We start from the raw sequence: 17,341 nt of genomic DNA on the forward strand, positions 1-17,341 counted from the left end.
CTGCACTTACCTGCTAGATGTTCCATACAGCATTTCAGCCAGGCAATGTCTGTGCCTGCAGCCGGTAGTAAAACTGCTGTCTTTACATAGCTAGCTTGTGTTCTACAATGGCTGCTGCAATCAGGCATCTGCTGGCTGGCTGACTCAGCACTTAAAGTGGCAAGCACCTGAAGGTGTGCTGCCACGCAAAGACATGGCAAAAAGGGGGGATCTCTCTGAATTCACTCTTCACATTTATTTTCTACATGAAGTATGATAACATAAATCACTCAGAGGACATGTTTACAGGATACTTCTACTGCAGAGCCGGCTAATTAACTCTGCAGTAATCATTTCAGCATCTATATGTGCACCCCTTTTAGGGTGCAGGAAACTAATAAACTCAGCAGGGCAGTAAATACAAGTACTACCCTGCTGCGGAGTTTTTTTATGTGCTGTAATGCACATGTAAACACTGCCCTGGCTGGCTGGGGCACAATGGTGCTTCAGTGCACAGGCTGCCTGTCAGCTAGCCCCATACTGAAGCACCCTTGTGCCCCAGGCTGACCCACCAGACCCCCTGCCAGCCAGGGCTGCTCTGACTTGGATCATTGTGCTACTGTCTGGGCACAGCTGTAAACAGCACACCTGGGAGCTTCCAGGGAGCAATAAACTCCGGAGCAATAAGCTCTGGAGTTTATTGCTGCACATTAATGGCATTTGTAAACACACCCGCATTCTCCTCTTTTGCTGCTGAGATTATATTTTTGTTACTAGCTCCAAAGGATGGAATTTCAGGAGTGTGATCCACAACACTACTACAATATACTACATACATCTGTTCCTTAAGCAGCATGTTTTCCTGCAGCCTTCCTTTTGTTTCTTGCTCCACGCTTTCTCCTTGTCAACCAAATTATCAGTTACAATAATCACAAACCCCATTAGGAACCAATTACAAATACACAACTTCAAGCTAGTTTACTTCTTTGCTAAACATTATCTCCAAGATGTTTAACTTTGCAGTCAATCCAGTCTCCTCCTGGTGCCATTAATTATAGTTTCACATCTTTACAAACCATTAGGACTGTAGCAACATGTGATTCCATAATCTTCTCTAGCTCTTGAAATTGGGAAAAAATAGACAAAAATAAAGCAATTTCAAAGTGAGTTACTTTCTCTACTTTAGACGCTTGCAAATCTTGCCTCATTCATGAACATAACACTATTCCTCTGCCCCAACTCTGATCTACGGACCACATTCTAATCTCACAGTCTTAAAAATCCAGTGTGATTCACTAAGCTAAAATGTGTCCCGTCCTTGTTGGGTTTTGTTTTGGTTTTTTGTTTTTGGCTAAGCAAGAGCTATCTCTTGGCAGAATGCAGCTTCAGGAAGAGATGAAGTGACTCAAGATGGGGGAGTAGCTGGTGAGGTGCTGGTATGAAAAAGGATAAATCCTTTCAGGGGCTGCAGTAACACTTTATTTTCAACAGAAAAAGGAGATCAAGGAAGAATTCTGCCACAAAGGAGTTTGAGGCACTATGTGTTCTGAACTACTAGTGTGGGGACGTACCTTTAAAGCAACCCCTTATCCTAGGTTGTATCTATTTCAAAGGTATCAGTCAAGTTACTCTGGATTGGTATTGGCATGATTTAAGATGAGAACCTATTCTCCAATACTCGCATACTCAAATATCCATGGTCTAGTCAACACTTACTCTTTGCTTATTTGTATGTGTACCTTTCTCCAAACAGGGAAATGAAAGGGAGCATTATAAACCCGCCAGACAAAAAAAATCTGTGAGGGTTTATCATGCTCTAACCTGTGCTAAATCAACATCTGCAAAATTCAGTGCCAGTTCTGAATGTGTGTAATAAAAACAGAATAATTATTTCCTTTTCAGATATGTAGAGAACTCCTATGGGATTTAAATGCTTGAATCCAGAGAACAGGTCTATGTATTGTGAAAAAGTTTTCACCCAGAGGGTTACATTTTGTTTCTGCACTCTGACAGTTAAGATATAAAACAATTCAGAAAAATAAAATGAGCAAAGAACCTGAAGCTTGACGTTTCCAGTATAGAATTTTTAAAAAGCTACTTCTAAATGCTTGTATTTTGATTACATTTTTTATATGAAAATCTTTAACAGAAATTCAGGAAAGTTGTTAAACTATTTGATTTGCTAGAAGCATCCCTTTCTGCCATGGAAGTAGGGAGTGACTTTTAACTGATTTTTAAACTTTGAAATACATAGCACTTATGAAAAATGCCAAAACATTCTTAAACTCCCGTGATGCTATTGGATGGTGCTTCCATTTATACCAAAGTAACTTGTTCCAAAATGGCTCGATGTAGATAGTACACAAAGCAACTTTGAAGGGGAGAATAAGTATGAAATTAAATAATGCTTCTTCACAATCAGTTCTTCTCAATTGCCCGTGGCCTATAGAAATGTTCTGTGAAGCAAAATTCCTGGGGTTGTTGATTTAATTCAGACTGCTTTCTGTATGGGCCCTACTTCTATCTATCAGACACTTAAAATATACAAGTATTTTTTTGTTGTTTTGTTTTAAAGAGCAATGACTTTGATTTCATTATAATGTGCTGGATTTATCATGATTTCTGTCTGTCATTTGCATATGAAAAAACTCTTTTTTGCATCATCATGTACCTTCTCTGCAAATAATAATAATATTAACTTCTTTGACTGTGCAGAGCTGGCTATTTGCCTCAAAGTATTCCTCTGGAGATTATCAGATACCTTTCTGAAGAGAAGGATTTTCTGCCTTGGCATGCTGCCAGCCGAGCTCTTTATCCTCTAGATAAATTACTGGACCGCACAGAAAACTACAACATTTTCAATGTAAAAAACATATTCTCTTTTCTTCTGTTTCCATGAGATGAACTAGTCCCCAGATAAATACTGTAACTGACCTAGGAATATTAACTCACTTTCTAATTATTTTAAATTTAAACATAGCAATTGTCAAGCTTTGGTTCATTTGCATTTGAACGGTGACATAACTGCTATTTGAGGCACACGTAATTAGTACAAGCAAAGGTAACTGTTCTTGCTATAAAATATTGTGACAAATAAGCTCTATTTAACTTTTAAAAAATCACATATCCCAAATTCTGTATTTCCTGGAGCTGGGCTGTACTTATACTGAGGCCTCAGATAAGCATGAACTGAGAAGGCTAGCAGAATTTAGCAGGATGCATGCAATTGAGATAAAGATTTCCAGTCATTATTTCCATCCAAAAAGGCATGGTGAATGTAATGCACTTCTCTTAATTAAGAAGGATTAGATCACTATTGAGTCAAAAACCCATTCATAATTGGGTCTGAGGGGACAGCAGTAGCAGCACACAGTAGATAATCAAAATAGACACAATGAACTCTTTAGCATTACCTGAAAAAATGTTACCAAAGCTTAAGCTTGATAAAAGGAATGCTGATGACACAGGCTTTAATTGCCTCTATTGACAATTATAACCTGGGCTGAGCTTTTGTAATAGCAGTGAATCTTGAATACTGTAGATAAAATAAATGGCCAACAACATTGCACGTTCATTTGAAACATTGACGTGAAGGAATTTCATAATGCCTGGTATATGTAAATGAGAGTTATGAAAAGATACCTAGATACCTGCTGGTATGAAAAAAGAGTATTATGGATGCACACTGAAATATTTCTACATGAATCTGTGCTTTGGGTCTAGCTCCAAACCAGACAGCTGTAATGTAAAATTATATTGAATCATTTGCAGCTATAGTCTATTGACCAAATCTGCACTGAAAAAAAGCATTATTAGACAGTCACTGTTTTTTCACTTCCAAACATGCTTGTGTAAGTAGAATGCAATTTTAATAAATAAAAATAGTAAAATTCATTGCAGGATTGTGTTTTATCACTGATCCTCCCAAACCTCTGAAAGCAGAGTTGATAGCTGAAGAAATTTTAAGTCACTTTAGTCACAGAATAACTTATCTGCTGGAAAAAGCTATATTGTGCATTCCTTTTGTCATGTGATTATACACACACACATATACATACACAGCCTTATAAAAATAAAATAGATCTCTAGTATTAGTTTATATTTCAATTCTTGTTTTTTCAAGCTGTGCACTTCACTGGGAGAAAACTGTGTATGAATATAATGAAAATAAGATTTGTCTGAGAATGTAAAGATACCTATTTTTTAAGATGTGAAAGTAAGATAAAAAATGTATCTTGTGCTGCCATTAGTATTTCAAAATATTAAGAATTCAGTGGACATTGAAATACAGTACTGTTAAATAACCCAGTGTAGATATGCAACACACATTGCTCAGTATTATTAGATAAATTGGCTGCACTTATGTAATGGTTTTGCCATAGCTATGAATATAAAGATGGTCATAGCTATCAGTTACTTCACTGCATAGTGCTAAGTGTGTCTCTTATAAATGTTAACGATAGGCATTACTCAAATATGCATTCTGAAGTTGAGATTGGCTTAGCTAGAGAAGGCATTAGCCTGTCTGAATTTCAGAAACTTTTCCCTCTTTTATACGAGTTGTAAATACTGTCTAAGCAAGCAATATCTAAGCGCCTATATTTTATACTATTAAATTGGTTAACGCTGTGGACCTGGACATGTTTCTGTAGGCTCATCACCCATTATAGTAAAGAAAGGCATTGCAAAAGTCCACATTGTAATATGGCAGACCCAAATCAAAGCCTTTTGGAAGTGAAAGATTTAGAAAAAAATGTCAGTGATATTTCAAGTGAGAAGAGTCATAATATAAAGCTGAAAATACATTTATCTTTTTTTTCATTTTATTTCCAGGAATATATTTTAAAACAAGTTGCATCGATGTATCTCAAGCTTGGATGGCCAACAAATAATTTAAACAGATCCCTTATTCAAGCTCCCTATCAACATGAGTACTGTTATATTTCTTTCTTTGTTTCTGCAATAGACAGTTGTACTAAAGCATTCACTTAGTATTTAGTGAGAACTTCAGCAGCATGTGATACCTTCCTACCGTTCTCCTCCTTTTATATTTCCTACCTGAGGGGGTAGCTGCTGCGAAGCAGTTTCCTATTCCTTTAGTTTAGACAACAAAGAAATGTTCTTGCTAAGCTTTAATTTAAGTTGTGACTCCATTGGAGATTTTGGGATTTGAACTCCTGGGGCCAGTGAAGTCAGTAGGGATATATGAGTGTCAATGAGGGCAAATTTTGGTGCATGGCTTTTATTTAAACATAGCAATTGTAACAACTGCATAGCTGGCATTCACAAATACTGAGTTACAGCATTCTTTCATATCTTAGTTTAATTAACTATGAACTGCTCCTTTTATCTTAGAAGAGGGGTTAAAATATTGCTTTTGGATAATTTCAGCATGTGTATTTATAAACGTGACCTGATGAGCATCTGTGTTTGTTATCTGGGCAGAGAATTGCGTCGAGAAGTCATCATGCTGGCCTGCAGCTTTGGTAACAAACACTGTCACCAGCAAGCTGCAACATTAATCTCCGATTGGATTTCCAGCAACAGAAACCGGTAAGTGAAACAACAATACGCATCTCCGTTCTCCCCAACTCAGACCCCATATAGATTGAGTGTTTTTCTTCAGTAGATACGTTTTGCACACCAGTGAGAAGAGAAGCTGAAAACTCCAGCTGTCATATAAAAATTGCTGCCGAACTAAAAGGGGCAGTTGCAAAAATCTGTGGATTTTTGTAAAGGAAAAAAGTGGAGACAATGTGACCACACTTTCCTCACCTAATAAATCCCCATCAGCTAATCAGAAGGTCTGAAGAGAAAAAAAAAAAAGACAGGCCATACAGAGGGATGGAAAGATGGAAAGATTTTTGATAGATGAAGGCAGACTATTTCAAACAAAAGGGCAATGTGGCGGAAGGTGCCACCTTTTAAGTGGGAATGGAGATGAAGAAAGGTTTAGAGCAGGCGTAGCAAACATATGGCAGGCCAGATCCAGCCTGCAGAGCTGCTCTCTCCAGTCCACTGAACTACCAGTGGGACATCAGAAGTTGGAGGCACACAATGCATGACAAATAGGTCCAGGGAGGTGATACTTCTCCTCTATAGGGCGTTGGTCAGACCGCAGTTGGAGTACTGCGTGCAATTCTGGGCGCCACACTTCAAGAAGGATGCGGATAACCTGGAGAGGGTACAGCGAAGGGCAACTCGTATGGTCAAGGGCCTGCAGACCAAGTCCTACGAGGAGAGACTAGAGAAACTGGACCTTTTCAGCCTCCGCAAGAGAAGGTTGAGAGGCGACCTTGTGGCTGCCTATAAGTTCATCACGGGGGCACAGAAGGGAATTGGTGAGGATTTATTCACCAAGGCGCCCCCGGGGGTTACAAGAAACAATGGCCACAAGCTAGTAGAGAGCAGATTTAGACTGGACATAAGGAAGAACTTCTTCACAGTTCGAGTGGCCAAGGTCTGGAACGGGCTCCCAAGGGAGGTGGTGCTCTCCCCTACCCTGGGGGTCTTCAAGAGGAGGTTAGATGAGTATCTAGCTGGGGTCATCTAGACCCAGCACTCTTTCCTGCTTAAGCAGGTGGTCGGACTTGATGATCTATTGAGGTCCCTTCCGACCCTAACATCTATGAATCTATGAATGACAGTGGGAGTGGAGCATTCAGAGGCAGCAGAGCATGCAATGATGATAGTGGAGCATGTGGTGGTGGTGGTGATAACAATGGCAGCAGAGCATGCAGTGGCACTGGTAGTAGCCACAGCAGCAACAGCAACAGAGCATGCAGTGGCAGGCCCCACTGCACCTTCTGTGCTAGAGCTAGAGCTGGAGTTGCCCCTATGGCACAGTGGTGGTAGGTGGTGCCAGAAATACCCCTAGCATGGGGCATGCGGCTGGGGCTGGACTCACCACTGTGCGCTCTGCTGCTGCTGTCACCACTATCACTGTAACCTACTCCATTGCCACTTCCACTGGATGCTTTGGTGCCTCTGCCGCCCACCATATTCTCCACTGACACTTCCTTGTACACTGGGCTGGATCTGGTTTGCAAAGAGACCCACAGTTTGGATCTGGCCAGGGTCACAAGGTGGGTTTGACACTTCTGGCTTAGGACCAAAGGGGTGATCTCAAGTAGAGGGAAATATCCTATAACACTTTGTAGGGGAAGACACTATATATATGATTCAGGAACAGACAGGAAGCTAATATCTAGGAATTCAAGAAGAGGATACTGTGATGAAGCAAAGTAGAGCATTAAAGGGAACATAATACATTAGCAAGATATTTGTGAGGCAAGCAGACTAGACAGAGTTATCATTAGGGACCTACTTAAATTGTGATCATTAGGTATCTGCTTAAATTGTGGCTTTGCAATTTTTGTGGAAACTGCAAAAAAACAGCAATCTCTGTGAAAAATGCCATTGGCTGCATTTTCCCAGGAAATCAACAAAAAAACAAACAAACCCCTAATAAAACCTAATAAAAATAAAATGCTGGCTCCCCAATGGGAGCCAACGGACCTTGCTGCCACTGCAGCACAACCTTGCAGCCTGCCCTGGAGGGGGAAGCATCGGCTGGCTGGGCAGCATGATCTCCCTCATGCCTTTCCACCAGTCAGTGCCAAGGAATGGCTTCACGCAAAGGGTAGCCAACCATCAAGATGGCAGCTGCCCTATCTTCCCTCCTGCATCCTGGGCCTCTCTGCAAATCAGCTCCAAGGGGCAGGGCCACCAGAAAATGACAGTGAAATTGGCTCTTCGGGCTGTGGCCAAGTAGTGAAAATTGCTTTCTCTCACCACAAATTAGGCAGGTCCCTAGTTATCATAATTGAGATGAAACTTGCCAGTGCATGTACACTGATGGGATATGTTTACTAATTGCAAAGTACTAGTTAAGATGGTAGCATAATTATTAAAGCATGTAGTTTTCCATAGACAGTAAGTCAAGTACAGAGTACAGGTGTGGACCATAATTGGAAGAGTTCCTTCTTGCAAAACAAGCTTTTTCTTATTTTAGTCTAGTGAAAGTCAGAAAATTAGTTTTCTTGTATCTCACTGTCTGATATGTCATTTGAAGGTAAAGTGTTTCAAGTAAAATTTGCACAAGTGACTTAAGTGCTTAGATCTAGATCCTTAGTCAGTAGAACCTGTGTCACCTCCATGCACGAAGGTCAGATTCTCAAAGATTTTTAGGCATTGAAACTGGTCAGTAGAAGTGGAGTGGGATTTTCAAAAGCATCCACGGAGGTTACACAATTCATTCCTGTTGAAATCAGGATAAGGTGAACTGCTTTCCCAGTTTTGAAAATTCCTCAGTGTCTATCTGTAAGTTTAAGTGTCTAAACACCTTTGAAAATATTACCCCAAATGACTCATGAAAATGAAGCTTCTAAGTCATTTATCCAGACAATAGGAAAACGTGCCCCTACTTCAGAAAGAAAATATTAAAGAATGTGTCTGATTAATTCAGTGTGATGAAACCAAATGCATCTTTTTAAATGAATCCTTACCACTATTAATATTAATGAACATCTACAGTTCTGGATATCTAACTTAAAGAGTGGAAAATGGAGAAAGCAATGATAGTAAAGGATCTGTCAAACTAATTTACTAAGATACTCATTTGCAACAGCAAGGTTATTTAATCACATTTAACATAAACTATTAACATGCGCAGCAGTAGATAATGCAGGGTATAAAAGCTGTCACCTGTATATCCCGCATGCCCAATCTTCCACTCTCACTCCCAACAGGTCTGAAGGAGAAGGCAGCATTGGGAGGGGGAGGGGGCGGGGATTATTGCTTTACTGACAATAGCAAGAAAGGAAGGGAAATACATTTAAGAAGCCTTCTGCAAATTCATCTTACCCTTTCTATGAGGCTATTCTTGGGAGCCCAAGATTGTGGCTGCCAGAGCATGATGAGTATTATGATAAAGGCATCACAGCAGGACCGAGGAAGAGAAAAACTATCCAGTTAAAGCAATGAATGTCTCTAAAGAAAGGGTACAATTTTAAAAAATAGCTACCACAATAATGTAATTATAGAACAGGGATGGACAGTCAGCTGATAAATAAGGGTACAATTTGCAAAGAAGCCAGAGATACCTTTTTATTTATTTCTAAAGATTATAGGATTAGTTCTTTTCTCTACCCAGAGTTGCCAATTGCTAGTCTCAGAACAGTCACTTATTTTGGATACAACTAATATATTGACAGTTTGATACCATATCTATTCATTTGGGAAAAGCATCACAAAGGTCACTTATTTTACTAGAGAAGCTTTCAGCCATATTAGCAGCTTAGTAGTCATAAAATCAGCTTATGTTTCACAGTACCAATGCTCACATCACCTTTATTTTTGTTCATATATAATGATTTTAAATTTCTGCTACTCCAGATGTCATGTCTAACATGTTACCCCAATAAATATAATATATGTATACTAGCTCACTGATTCAGTCATGATGTGATATCCTGTACTTCAGTTTTGTGAGTCAGAATGTCTATGGTAAATATATAGTCAATCCATTATATTGTGGGACACTAGGTGTTAGCATAAAATAAAATACTACTACTAATAAAATACTAAAAGTGTTAAATGAATTGAATCATAAACAATTAAAACTAATCTCACTGAAATTTACAAAATGTGGTTTTGTATATTGTGTTGTGTTATGAAAATGGCTTTGAAAGGTAATTGTTGCTGCTTTGCCTCCATGTCAAGTTTGCTTGGAACAAACATTTTGGGTTTCTAAACTATGCCTGAAAGGCAATATGTGTTCTCCCTGATTTTGTTTTCATAAGAATAATGATTATTTTACAATAATATTTAATTAACATAATGCATAGATCTAATACATATCTTTTTTTAGATATGTTGGTTGTGCAGCACAAATATAAGTAAAATGGGCAAGCAGATACAACTCAGAATACATATAGGCTAAGTTCAGACAGTTAAAAAGCCTGAAGCTGAATAGATTCAGTCTTTGCAGGATAGTCTAAATTAGGTAGGTTGAACCTCTAAGCAAATGAACAGAATCTTTGGTTCTGGAAATGCAGCCCCATGCTTCCAGTGACCAAGGCCAGAAGCTGGGGGTTGCTAGAGTAGCAGACTGCTTAGGCCAAACCTAGCCTGCCAACCCAGCGAGGGGGGATATGTGGGAGAGGTGCAAAGTATCCTGGGAGGCTGGGGTTAACTTCAAGTTAACTGGTAGTAAGTTAACTTGAAACTGGAAAGGATCTGGGACAGAAGTTCAATAAACTGATTTAACATAAATCAATTAAGTCTGATACTACATTCATCCAGAGTTATCTTAAACTGGTTTTAGCCATTTTGAAGGTGGTTTATGTGCACTGAACTTCTGTTGTGTTACAAATTTGAACTAATTTCCAATCACTTATACTGGTTTATGTATAATTTCTGTCCCTAGCAATAAAGTGCAGATGTATTAAGTAAATACATCGACTTTTTAAATCATTATCTTTTTATCAGATACTTGCTTTATATGATGTAGCATTCTTATAATGCCATGCCTTTGAACTATCTATATCTATTTTTGAGGTTTGTTCCACTGGACTGCCATGCTATCTCAGTACATTTTCCTCTTCATATATGTCCCTATTAAAAAAAAGGAGACTGCTGTCTCTGGCTGTATTCCTATCCTGTGTCCATAATCATGACAACTCTCCATAGTGGTAAGGAATGGCTTGGGGTGGGGATGAGGATGGTAGAAATGAATAACGTCTCCTCTACCTCTCCTTATAAACAGTTAATAAAGGAAATACAATTAGAGGCGATATGAAATGTTCCTACAGAAACCCTTTACAGTGGAAGCAGATTCCCTATTTGGTCAGGCACCAAATGGGAAATTCCAGACAGCATATTTGCGATAGAGTGTGGAAAGCATGAGAGAGTTTACTGGTGGCTCTGCACTTCCCTAAGGAGGCAGACAATCTTTGCATAGATGGCCCCATTCTGCCAGCAGTTTTTTAATATTGTCAGTGTTTGTGGGCTGGATTCTCATTTGTCCCATGAAAGCTGAGGAAGACTTCATCCAACATGACTATTCAGAGGGAACTCTTGGGGTTGGGGAAGGAGGTTTGTTGCATTTATAGACTCCTACTGCATATGAGCAGAATTGGGCCATAATTGACTGAATGCTATAGTAAAAAATAAGTGCATGGCCTGTTGTTGTTCTCAAAACTCTGTTCTGAAGAATGTGGTGGCTAAAGTAATGAACAACACCAGCAGTGCTTCTTGGGAAGGACTGAAATCCTTGAAATATCAGACCATAGAATAATATTAAGACCCTATGCTGATGTCAGTTATATGAAAATCAGTACAGATTTAGGCTATTATTAGGTTAAAGCTTTATACCTGTGTAAAAATGTAGGCAGTGAAACAATCTGCTACGGAGATTGTTAAATTTCCCTCATTAGATAGTTTAGAATTAATGAAATAAATGGCTCTTTTGCCACTTATTTACTAAAATAGATGGCTCCTTAGAGGTTCTTACCAAAAGTTTGTGTTTTACTGGGGTAAGTTAATTGAGGTGGAGAGTGGGGAATAATAGGCAAGTACAGTAACTTCCAACCTCATATTAACTGCAAACTCCTTCAGGTATCCTAGTAATTATGTTTAGTGTGGTGGGTCCAAAATTAATTACCATACACTCACCACTTTAAGCGATTAAAATAATTATAATGATTGGTTATTTTCTGTACTTTGTAATGATATGTTCTTTACCATGTAAATAATTTATAGTACTTAAGAGGCAAAATACTCAATTGGTCAGTAATACTAATATTTTTAGGATAGAACTCGAGGATCTAAATAAAATACCTTTTTTCTTAAGATTAAATACAGCTTTACATAAAATTACAATACAGTCCAATGTTTTGAACATCTCTTTCTGACAGCTTCAGTATTTAAATACTGCCATTAGACTTCTATACTTACAAGAAACAGACACTAACCTATCACATCATCGCTGTCATTAGAATGCAAATTCTGTGTGTCTAGAAGACTGGGGGCTATACCCAAAAAGGGACTTGGGGTATTGGTGCTTAACTTTTAGGTATTTGTCTGCTAGAACCCACGGTCCTGAGATAGTCACCAGTGGTCCATGGGGAAAGCTGGGTGTCTCAAAATGAGATTGAGGCAACCAGCATGCTAAGAAAGGAGACGCCTTAACCTATTCAAAAGAAATATGTTTTAAATCCTGCTGCTCTTGGTGACTTTGGAAGTATCACCAGTGCCCCTCCTGTCCCTTTAAACACCAACTTAATATTTAGAGAATTTACTTAGACAATTGGAAACCTTGTTTTAATATCCTTCTTTGCCTCTGGGAATTCAAACCTCCATATCCTCTCTCAAAGAAGCATGCCCTAACCATCTGACTACTGGTTGCCCTGAGGTGTGGGGACCACTAACTATTCCTCTCTTTGAAGCTTTTCTATCATGCAACAAACAATTGCCTGTTTTAGGGGAGTGCCTCTGTCACTAGATTACAGAGTTATGTAGCCTCTTGCTTTTGTGTTCTCACGCTCCCTCTGGTCAAATGAATCTTGAACTTTTTTTTGTAAAGTGGCATCATCTAAAATATATTAGCTGCAATAAGAAAGAGATTACAGCCACTTGTCTGGATGAAATATTGTGCTCTGTTACAGTACAAACTGCTTAATGACAGTATAGTTCACAACCACTCTGTAAGGAAACACTGCAAAACATGACATAAGGTCAACTTTGGCCGCAAAAGCGTCAAATGTATAGTACCCAAATTTAAGTAACTGAGCTAGGAAGACTTGCTGAAGCCATCTGCTGATTCTTTGAGGACTCTTTGCAGGTCTTAGATCCTAACAAGATCTAACAAAACAAATCTTACAGTTTTAGCTGGTGTTGATGTTGAAAATCTGAGATAACTTATTTTGAGGCATATTTGCCTTAGACCATATTTACTTAGGTATAAGACAATCATGATTATAAAATAAGCCCCCTATTAATTATGGTATATAGATGGAAAAATATAAATTTGTTGTAATTTTACAGGTATAGAATCTAATTATTGAAGATTTGCCTAGAATTTGTTCCCTTTCCACTGATGCAGTAGGGAAAATAAATGTGAGGGGTCAGGTAACCCCCTTGCTCTCTGCCCCCCCCCAGCCTGTTTCCTCTGCATCCCCTTCCTCTCTTCCTTAGTGTCAGACATTTCACTCCCTGCACACACAGAAATAAGAAGCAAATTGAAAATTACTGTCCTAGAAATAAACATACCTGTAGTAACTTGCATATAGGGAAATTACTTCAGGTACCCATAGACTTAGTATATCCAAAATTGATGCATTTCAGCTCTTTTGAAACTGCTGCAAGTTTTAGCACACACTTTTAAGCAGCACTTCTGTACCTATTTTTATACAGTACAAACTCTTTGTTTTTTGGCTTAAGGCCAAAGTAGTTCTGAATTCTAAATTGATTGAGCTGAGCTCAGTTGTTCAAGTCTGTGCGGCTCTACCATCAGGAAAGTCTCCTCCCTCACAGACTAATCAGTCTGGGACTTTGGGTACTCTCCAAATCTATGGCAAGCATCCTATGTGCAGGCCCCAAGCCCAAAGGTGTTGGAGGCTGGATGTCTCCTAGTCATGTTAGCTCCTAGCCAAAAGGCCGAAGGAGAATGGCAGGGAGAATGCACAAACACAGTCCCCCATTACTACAACATTGGGCAATCAAGTTTCTCATGTTTGGGGAACTCACAGGGTCAGCCTGCCCAAACTGCAAGGGATAGGCCTCACCCTGGGAAAACTTGATTATGGAAACTGCACGACATTAGTCAAAAGCCAAATGGTTCATGATTTCATTGAGATGGACCCCAGCAGAGACAACAGTGTTTGAAGCCATGGTGACCCCTCAGCTCAGCACTGCTCAGTATGTGTGTTGAGTCCAAATACCTACCATCCCCCCACCCTGCAAAGGATCCATGTGCTTATTAGCACCCCCACTCATAACTGGAACCAGGTGTTCTTGTCACAACTCTTGGAATCCTTAAAAATGTATATGCAGATGTAATACAGGGCAACCTGGTTCAGCATCTCATAAGATAGGTTGCACTAATCATGTGTGCCAGGCTGAGAAAGGGGGGTGATAGAGGGATTCTGGGTAAATTGTTTGGGGCCCCGTTTGGTGATCTTTACTAGACATAAGGCTGGTTAAAAAACAGGACTCACTGAAAGTAAAGGGAAAGAAAGGTGCTCAGCTGTGGGAATGAAGAGAAAATTGAAATGTATTCAAGTAGTAGCTCACCATGACTTGAAAAAGTTAGCACTCAGGGAGACTGGGCACTACCAATCTCATTCAGATGGGTTATCCTTGTGGTAGGTTCCCATCAGCATTTCAGCCTTTTGGCTAAAATAAAGCATTTTTGGCACCAAGGGGAGGGTGTCAGGGCTGGCTCTGGCCTTCTTAGTGCCAGCCTGGTATTGCAGTACCTCCAGGCCCTTTGCCAGTTCACAAAGAGTTCCAATTTGTATGCTTGTGCCATACCGGCTATGTGTTTGATAGTCACCCTCAGTGTTGGCTGCATTTAATCAGTGTTGTAGTTGGTTTCCATATGACCAAAGCTGGTGGAGTTGCATGGTCTTTAACAGCGAGTCCGTTTAGATGGGACAAGTGAGGGAAGAAGATCGTTGGTTCCATTATTGTGCATGTGCTGCTTTTGGCTGCAGTTTAATGACAGGCAGTGTATTTAGTGAGGTTTCCTTTTGTGTAAGTGTAAGACGAGGGTCTTTTTTCCTCAGGTTGATTGGGGAATAAAACCTTCTTATATTCAAGTAAGTATGGTAATTATATAGCTATAGAACTTCAACTTAGTTCATTTCAGGTCCTGCAAGAGGTGCTGACTGAATGTGTCCCAATTATGGAAAACTTCATCCTGCCTCACAAAGATGAATACAAACTCCCTTGGTAGTATCACAGCTTTGGAAACCTTTGAAAGTTCTACATCCTAAGTGGTGAAGAGTGAAGCCTTTTAAAAATTTGAAAGTTTTTTTATAAAGCCTTTGAAATTTGACTTACAGATTTAGGATCTGAGGTTGTTAGAAATCAAGATACAGGAAAAATGTTACACAGTAGAACTACTACTGTTTGTTGAAAATTAAGATGTTTGCTGCTACCTTCATTTAACTGGGATGATCCCTGTGAAGTTCTTTCATGTGTGAAGAAATACATTACTCACACTCCTTAGTTATGACAGCACTGTTGTTCAGCCTAAAAAATTAACAAAATTACCATACAAAGTCTGTCTGAGCTTGAGAATCAGCCTTATTAACCTCTTTAACCTTCACAGTGCATCAGATTTGAAGGCAAACCATATTTTAAAGAAGATTAGCATTTACAGTTCTGCTCTGCATAGAAACAGTAAATGCATGCTTGTAACCTCTGAAGCACTGGAAGAAATGTAGAAAGCAATAGTTTGTAAAGTCCTGAAGTATGATGTCATAGCAAATGATGACCTGTCAGCATCTGCTCTGAGACCTCAAAGTATGCTTTAGTGAAGCCCATTGGGAAGAGCATTAGCTGTGAAGAACCATTCATTTAGAAATATAACCATTCCTATTCATTTGTTATCATTCAAATATACATATATCATTCTAGGTCTAACCGCCCAATGTTTTTATAGAAACTACTAGTAAATGTATTTGATTGATCTGACTCTTGGTATCACTTGGGGTAGCATGCGTTGGATTTTCAATCACCAGGCTAGACTGAAGCAGAATAGAAATCAGACATATTGGAGTACTTGTAATCTGAGAAATATTATGGCTAGTCGATTAATCACTGTCACATATATCATAATATCTTTATCTTAGATAAATTATAATCTATTTCACATCCTTTATTGCTTAATGCATAAGTACCTTTGTAGATTGATGCATCTTTTACTATTTATACTATTTTCCTTCTGCACTGAATATTCTGATCATTCTCAACTATTTCGGATATTGGACTGCAGCTGTGTCCAATGATGACAGCTGGTGTTGTCCAATAGTTTTCCTCATCAGTTTCCTCAGGACTCAAATTTGGATAAGTTTTGGGCTGCCTTCTGATGGTTACAGATCTGGTATTGCTCAGCCTTGCATCTGCTAAACAGACCTGCTCTGCAATAAGATTTACCTCTAAAGTTGGCAAGTTTGATCTCGTAACCTCTAATCAACTGAGCTTGGCTTGCTTTAGCATTTTATTGGCAGAGCTAATACATAATGTAAGCCTTTTTTAACGCTTATTTTTCTTTCTTTGAATCTGAGTATACTTTCTGAGGGACTCCAAATTTAGAGTGACCTGGGGGAGGGGACATGAGATTCACTGTTTACTCTACTGAAATAATTTAGGATGGAACAGTAGATTATACTTACAATGTTATGCAAGCAACCCTATCAAAATAGACTACTGTTATCTTTGATGTTAACAAATTGAGGAGGTATTTGCGGGATGCTTTTGTCTTCACAGTCTCCACTGTGAAGCAAGCAGGGACTACCAGGGGATCCAGTGTGCACATCTGTTTGTTCTAATTCTGAACTACCTATGGAGGTCTGACTTGATGTGAGGAGAGGAGGGTATACCATTCCATTACCTTCTCTCCCATGAAGCTTGAAATTATAGGGCACCTGTTCTGATATGTTTTGGGCCCCTTTACTCCACAAATGAAAGAAAAATGTTAGGAACCTGGAGACTTAAGCTAGCACTTGAGAATATGGCATCCTCCAGCATGATTATATTGTTAGAAGTATTTTAAATGTAACTGTTCAGCTACAGGCTTTTGCAATGTTTCCCATGTTTGTCATTTCAGGTATAGGAAAACATTCTTGTAACTGAGCTCAGTATTAGGGACATTAATTGTTACTATATGAGTCATAAGAATGGTGCAAGCAATGAAATAAAATATCAGGTGGGTAATTTACACACAGAAAACTAACCAACAGTCCTAATTTGAGAGTGCTAAATCCTCATGTTCAGTAAGAACAATTTGTATTTACTCTTCAAGGGGCAATTGATCTACTCTAATCCTGCTGCTTAATTTGCTTCACCCATTTACTGGATAGACCTTTAACTACTAGATGGAAATGCTACCTCAAAGACACGTTGCACAGCAACAACAGTTGCAATATGTTCATAAAAGGGGTTATTCTAGGACTTAGGTTAGCAGTAGATAACACAAATTGCTAGTCATTAATTGATATCCTATTCCAATAAAGCCTAGTCAGTGACAGGAAATAAAACACTTGTTCAAAAATAAAAAGGTTTTCAGGTTTTTTTTTCTTCTTCTTTCTCTGTCTGATATTTTGTAATGCATTTTTGTCACCTCCTTTCATAT

General features: G+C 39.0%; 1 protein-coding gene across 4 annotated transcripts in view; it reads left to right on the forward strand.

Moving 5' to 3' along the window:
• Positions 1 to 17,341, forward strand: part of TRHDE (thyrotropin releasing hormone degrading enzyme) — a 334,099-nt gene that overhangs the window by 290,557 nt on the left and 26,201 nt on the right. For all 4 annotated transcript variants that reach the window (XM_059726094.1, XM_059726093.1, XM_059726092.1 and 1 more), the window contains exons 13-15: positions 2,695 to 2,842; positions 4,813 to 4,910; positions 5,425 to 5,532. In XM_059726094.1, coding sequence (XP_059582077.1) covers positions 2,695 to 2,842; positions 4,813 to 4,910; positions 5,425 to 5,532 — 354 coding nt within the window. The remainder of the gene's footprint in view (positions 1 to 2,694; positions 2,843 to 4,812; positions 4,911 to 5,424; positions 5,533 to 17,341) is intronic.

Source organism: Alligator mississippiensis, chromosome 4 (genome assembly GCF_030867095.1).
Source record: "Alligator mississippiensis isolate rAllMis1 chromosome 4, rAllMis1, whole genome shotgun sequence".
Classification (NCBI taxonomy): Eukaryota; Metazoa; Chordata; order Crocodylia; family Alligatoridae; genus Alligator; species Alligator mississippiensis.